Consider the following 2079-nt stretch of genomic DNA (forward strand, 5'->3'; position numbering starts at 1 on the left):
TCCTCCTCCTCCTCCTCCTCCTCCTCCTCCTCCAACTCCAGCGCCATCGATTGGTCGCATCTGACGCCGCTGCTCGAGGCCGAACTACGTGCGCCGGGCGTGCCAGATGCATTCGCAGGCGATGACGTGCCCGTGCCCGTCGTCTCCGTCGATTCCGGCAGCGTCGCCTCGTGGCCATTAAAGATGTCGCACGCCTCGAACTACGCCGCTTCGCCTCCCGGGCTGCTTTCCTCTGGCCTCTCGCGCCTCTCTGCTCTCACGGGCCTGCACTTTGCCTCCTCGAGCTCGACCAGCGCCGAGTCGCTGATTCGAGGCCGCTGTGTCCTCGTGGGCGACGCGGCACATACCGTGCATCCCCTCGCCGGCCAAGGTCTCAATCTAGGCCTGGCCGATGCTCGCTGCCTCTCCTCGCACCTCATCCGCGCCTCGCGCCTCGGCAGCGACCTCGGAGCTCCGCTTGCGCTCGCCGCATACGAGAAGGAGCGATGGGCGCCCAACCAGGCAATGGTGAGCGCCACGGACGCCCTGCACTTTGTGTACGCCTTGGATCCGAACGAGGAGCGAGGCATGAAGTGGGCAAAGGAAATGGCCGTGTGGGCAAGAGCGACGGCGACGGAAGTGCTCAATGAACTGGGACCTGTCAAGGAGGGCATTGCGAGCTTTGCGGGAAGCGGCAGACGTCGTTGAGAAAAAGCAAGGAACCCTTCGCCCCCACACGCTTGGTGTGGCTCGAGAGGGAGAGAGAGAGAGAGCGAGAGAATTAAATCGATTCAAACCCCTTCATCCTTCTTGCCTCTGCCTCTATGTGTAGTCGCCCCCTCCCCCCGCGGCGCCCTGCACTTTGCGGGCCAGGGCCTACTCAGTGCCGACGGCCATATCTCTCGTTCTTCCCGGCGCGTAGTAGAATTCATCTCCCTCTCTTTCCTTCTTCAAGTCCTCCTCTCTTCTGCTGCGCTGCTCCTCTTCCTGTTCTTCCTGCGCCTTGACCTTGTTCTCCTCGGCGGCCACTGCCTCTTGACTTGTATGCCGGAATGCCTCGAGCGCCGTCCTCGCCGCGCCACTGCGCATCGACGTCCGAGCCAACTCGACACTCTCGGGCAGAGTCTTGCCGTGCCCGGCGACGTGCAGTAGGGCGGCCGCTTGCAGCAGCGTATAGTCTGCCAGTGCCCTCAGGCGCGCGCCTTTGGGAATCGGCGGCAGATCCCGGCCGCCTCTCTCCGCCTCGCCGAGCTCCTCGGGCGCCGAAAGCGGCGCAGAAGGCAGGCTGGCCTCGGCAGAGGAGAGCATGCGCAACACGATGGCCGCGTTCTCAGAGGCGGAATAGGAGCAGACGTGAGAGAGGGGATGAGAGGAGAGGCCGAAGGAGGCAGGAGAGATGAGCCGATGGCGGATTTGCCCGTCTTTGAGCTCCCACAGCTGTTTTGCAACAAAAAAAGGCACGAGGGTGAGTGTACGTCCACAGGCGAGGTCAGCACTCCACCCCCTCTGCTGGACCCCTTTGGTCGCACCGAACTCTGTCCACTAGCTTCCCTCCGTCCCTGCCTCTTCTCTCACCCCCATGTCGCGCGCCATCCTTTCTCTATCTTGATGGCCCTCGCCTCTGGCTCTCTTTCCCCGCACGTGCTGGTCTCGCCGAGGGGATTCTGCAAAACTCACATCCGTCTCTCCCTCGCACGAAATCTCATCCAGGCCCTCTTTGCCGCACACGACCCAAGCTCTTTGCGTGCCTCTTCTTCGGAGGGCCTCTGCAAACGTCTGTCCCAACGCGGGGCTATGCACTCCCAGCACGCATCGCTGCGGGCGTGCGGGGTTGATGAGTGGGCCGAGGACGTTGAAGAGGGTGGGGAAGCCGAGTGCCCTGCGGATGGGCGCCAGCGGCCCGAGCGAAGGATGGTAGAGCGTGGCGAAGAGAAAGACAAAGTCGAGCGAGGAGAGAAGAGGCGCCAGTAAGGCAGGCTGCAGTTGAGGCAGCGGAATAGAGAGGGCCATGAGCAGGTCGGCTGAGCCGGACGTCGACGACGAGGCGCGGGCGCCGTGCTGGCGTGGGATGAAAGCAAGGAGAGAGTCAGCGAAAAGAGG

The 2079-nt window shown here is 63.3% G+C and overlaps 2 protein-coding genes across 2 annotated transcripts in view; one reads left to right on the forward strand and one right to left on the reverse strand.

The window, feature by feature from the left end:
• Positions 1-42: 42 nt before the first annotated feature.
• Positions 43-687, forward strand: FA09DRAFT_341917 (hypothetical protein; the record flags this gene model as incomplete). Its single annotated transcript, XM_025744508.1, has 1 exon — positions 43-687. A coding segment is annotated over one exon (645 nt), but the record flags the coding sequence as incomplete, so codon positions are not given.
• A 168-nt stretch (positions 688-855) lies between these two features.
• The window catches only part of FA09DRAFT_323816 (anthranilate phosphoribosyltransferase), a gene marked incomplete at both ends in the record, with an annotated part of 1984 nt that continues 760 nt past the window's right edge, over positions 856-2079 (reverse strand). Inside the window, 2 exons of the mRNA XM_025741102.1 lie at positions 856-1416; positions 1657-2037. Coding sequence (XP_025594835.1) covers positions 856-1416; positions 1657-2037 — 942 coding nt within the window. The remainder of the gene's footprint in view (positions 1417-1656; positions 2038-2079) is intronic.

This window comes from Tilletiopsis washingtonensis (genome assembly GCF_003144115.1).
Source record: "Tilletiopsis washingtonensis strain MCA 4186 unplaced genomic scaffold FA09scaffold_29, whole genome shotgun sequence".
In the NCBI taxonomy this organism is placed as follows: Eukaryota; Fungi; Basidiomycota; class Exobasidiomycetes; order Entylomatales; genus Tilletiopsis; species Tilletiopsis washingtonensis.